The sequence below is a fragment of the Dipodomys ordii genome, unplaced genomic scaffold (assembly GCF_000151885.1).
Source record: "Dipodomys ordii isolate 6190 unplaced genomic scaffold, Dord_2.0 Scaffold81, whole genome shotgun sequence".
Taxonomy (NCBI): domain Eukaryota; kingdom Metazoa; phylum Chordata; class Mammalia; order Rodentia; family Heteromyidae; genus Dipodomys; species Dipodomys ordii.
In genome coordinates this window covers 1,680,622-1,684,156 of record NW_012267297.1, presented here as the reverse complement: position 1 = coordinate 1,684,156, position 3,535 = coordinate 1,680,622, and the positions used below count along the sequence as shown (strand labels likewise).

At 62.0% G+C, this 3,535-nt stretch overlaps 1 protein-coding gene across 2 annotated transcripts in view; it reads left to right on the top strand.

The window, feature by feature from the left end:
* Rerg (RAS-like, estrogen-regulated, growth inhibitor) overlaps positions 1–3,225 on the top strand; it is a 16,860-nt gene extending 13,635 nt beyond the window's left edge. Inside the window, exons 1-3 of one of the 2 annotated variants that reach the window (XM_013025084.1) lie at positions 446–470; positions 1,174–1,247; positions 2,766–3,225. In XM_013025084.1, the coding sequence (XP_012880538.1) occupies positions 1,221–1,247; positions 2,766–3,173 (435 nt within the window). In that variant the 5' untranslated portion in view covers positions 446–470; positions 1,174–1,220 and the 3' untranslated portion in view covers positions 3,174–3,225. Of the gene's footprint in view, positions 1–445; positions 471–1,173; positions 1,248–2,765 lie in introns of those variants that run through there. The other variant, XM_013025083.1, reaches the window with a different exon arrangement.
* The last annotated feature ends 310 nt before the right edge of the window (positions 3,226–3,535 follow it).

The window sequence follows — 3,535 nt, the reverse complement described above, 5'->3', positions numbered from 1 at the left end:
TTCCTTCGCTCTTTCCCTCCCTCCCTTCCTTCCTCCCTTCCTTCCTTCCTTCCTTCCTTCCTTCCTTCCTTCCTTCCTTCCTTCCTCCCTCCCTTCCTTCCTTCCTCCCTTCCTCCCTTCCTTTCCTTTCCTTTCCTTTTTTCCAGGCACAGAGCTTGAGCTCAGAGGCCGGGCGCCATCTCGGCTTGCCTGCTCGCATGGGTGCTCTACCACCAGACCCACGCCTCCAGCCCGCTTTTTGCTGGTTGTGTTGGAGCTGGAATCCCAAGGCTTCTCGGCCTGCGCCAGCTTCGCGTCTCCACCCTGCTGCGTCCCGGCGTCCACCCGGAGGAGGCGGGGCTGCAGGCGCGAGCCGCCGCGCGTGGCTCCACGCAGATCGTGGCCTGTCGTCGGAATCCCAGTGTGGAGCTGAGGGCCAGGGCCGGGCGGGGGAGCGCCTGGCCTCCACCTGTCAGAGGAGAGATCTGTGTGTGTGTGTGAGTGTGTGTGTGCTCGCGTGCGCGTGTGCAGGGTGGCTGTCTGTCTCTACGCTCAGGGGAGGGGCCGGGCAGGGGAGAGGCACGTGTGGGGAGCCGTGGCCCCCCTGGCTGGGACCCCTCTCCCCGCAGCTCATGCCCAGCCCGGGACACACGCCCAGCCCAGGACACACGCCCAGCCCGGGGCCTTTCAACTCTGTGTCAAAGCACTAGTACCGCCAGCTTGCACAGGGACTTAATCACAGGGCTGTGGTGAGCTTGGGTGTTGTGAGAGAGACAGACAGACAGACAGAGAACATGTTCAAAGAAATCAACTTTCAGCCATGATTGAGAGGCTCTGTGTGTGTGTGTGTGTGTGTGTGTGTGTGTGTGTGTGTGTGTGTGTGTGTGTATCTGTCCTGGATCTTGAACTCAGGGCCTGGGCGCTGTCCCTGAGCTCTTTCACTCAAGGCTGGTGCTCTACCACTTGAACCACAGCGCCACTTCCAGTTTTCTGGTGGTTCACTGGCGATCAGAGTCTCATGGACTTTCCTGCCTGGGCTGGCTTTGAACCGCGATCCTCAGATCTCAGCCTCCTGAGTGGCTGGGATGGCAGCCGTGAGCACCGGCGCCCGGCCCTCATTTTGTATTTTCAGGGTGACATCGAATCGTGCATCGCATTGACCCCTGTGCCGTCTTTCTTGTCTCCTTCCCCCAGAATCCACCTACCAACACCAGGCGACCATCGATGATGAAACCATTTCTATGGAAATCCTGGACACGGCCGGGCAGGTGCCGGAGGGTTTGGTTATTGTTATTGTTGTTGTTGTTGTTGTTTGTTGGGCGTCCAGGGGACAGGGTGGCGTCTCGGTGGGGCTGTCCCCGGGTCTCCGCCGCCCCACACACTGGGATGGGTGTGCAAACCCCGCGACCCCAGAACTCCGCCCAGCCCGTGTGGCGCGGTCAGCGCGGTCAGGCCCCAACGCCATAGCTTGGCTTGGTTCTGGTTTGCTTTTATGGTAAGGTATTTGGGGGAGGCTCAGGCAGATCACTGTGGGTGCACGTCTGTCCGTGGGGTGTGCGCATCCGTCTGTGGTGTGTGCAGTCTGTCCGTGGTGTGTGCACGTCCGTGGTGTGTGCACATCTGTCCGTGGTGTGTGCACGTCCGTCCGTGGTGTGTGCACATCCATCCATGGTATGTGCACGTCCGTGATGTGTGCACGTCTGTCCGTGGTGTGTTCACGTCTGTCCGTGGTGTGTGCACATCTGTCTGTGGTGTGTGCACGTCCATCCGTGGTGTGTGCGCGTCTGTCCGTGGTGTGTTCTGTCCGTCTGTGGTGTGTGCATGTCCGTCCGTGGTGCGTGCACGTCCGTCCGTGGTGTGTGCACATCCATCCGTGGTGTGTGCACGTCCGTGATGTGTGCAAGTCTGTCCGTGGTGTGTGCACGTCGGTCCGTGGTGTGTGCACATCCGTCCGTGGTGTGTGCACATCCGTGATGTGTGCACGTCCATCCATGGTGTGTGCGCATCCGTCCGTGGTGTGTGCACGTCCGTCCATGGTGTGTGCACGTGCGCATCCGTCCGTGGTGTGTGCACGTCCGTCCATGGTGTGTGCACGTCCATGATGTGTGCACGTCCGTCCATGGTGTGTGCACGTCCGTCCATAGTGTGTGCGCATCCGTCCGTGGTGTGTGCACGTCCGTCCATGGTGTGTGCACGTCCGTCCATAGTGTGTGCGCATCTGTCCGTGGTATGTGCACATCTGTGGTGTGTGCACATCTGTGGTGTGTGCACGTCCGTGGTGTGTGCGCATCCGTCCGTGGTGTGTGCACGTCTGTCCGTGGTGTGTGCACGTCTGTCCGTGGTGTGTGCACGTCTGTGGTGTGTCCACGTCCATCCGTGGTGTGTGCACATCCGTCCGTGGGCACCACGCAGAGAGGAACCAACGGCCGGGTGGAGGTTTAGTGGGTGTCCGTGTGCACACTCCCAGGAATGTGGGGAAGATGCTGGCGAGCCCAGAGCCTTCCACACCAGGCGTGCAAGGAGGGAGGGAGGGGGGGATGGAAGGAGGGAGGGGAGGAAGGAGGAGAGGGAGAGAAAAAGAAGGGAGGGAAGGAAGGAAGGAAGGAAGGAAGGAAGGAAGGAAGGAAGGAAGGGAGGGAGGGAGGGAGGGAGGGAGGGAAGAGAAGGAGGGAGAAGAAAGAGAAGGAAGACCAGAGCCGGGACAGTTAAGGGCTGTGGTGGCGTCTGTGGGGTCCGCGCCTCCCTGTCTGGTCCCCCCCCATGCTCAGCCCCCCTGCCCCCCGCAGGAGGACGGGGCGCAGCGCGAGGGCCACATGCGGTGGGGCGAGGGCTTCGTGCTGGTCTACGACATCACCGACCGCGGCAGCTTCGAGGACGTGCTGCCCCTGAAGAACGTTCTGGACGAGATCAAGAAGCCCAAGCCGGCCACGGTGGTGCTGGTGGGCAACAAGGCGGACCTGGCGCACTCGCGGCAGGTGAGCGCGGAGGAGGGCCGGCGGCTGGCCGCGCAGCTGGCCTGCGGCTTCTACGAGTGCTCGGCCTGCACCGGCCAGGGCCGCATCGCCGAGCTCTTCCTGGAGCTGGGCCGCGAGGTGCGGCGCCGGCGGCTGGTGCAGGGCAAGGCGCGGAGACGCAGCTCCACCACGCAGGTCAAGCAGGCCCTCAACAAGATGCTCACCAAGATCAGCAGCTAGGCCGCGGCCGGGGCGGCGGGAGGGGGAGGAGGAGGAGGAGGAGGACCAGGAGGAGGAGGCCGGAAAAGCCTCCCTTCACCCCCCTCCCCAAAAGATGGCTCACACCCGTCATCCCAGCCACTCAGGAGGCTGAGATCTGGAGGATCACCATTCAAGGCCAGCCCGGGCAAGAAAGTCCCTGAGACTCTGATCTCCCAGGAACCACCAGAAAACCAGACATGGCGCTGTGGCTCAAGGGGTAGAGCACCAGCCTGGAGTGAAAGAGCTCAGGGACAGCGCCCAGGCCCTGAGTTCAAGTCCTCCCCCTCCCCCAGGACTGGTTAGGGGAAGTTTGAGGGGGTGGTTTGTTTTGTTTTGTTTTT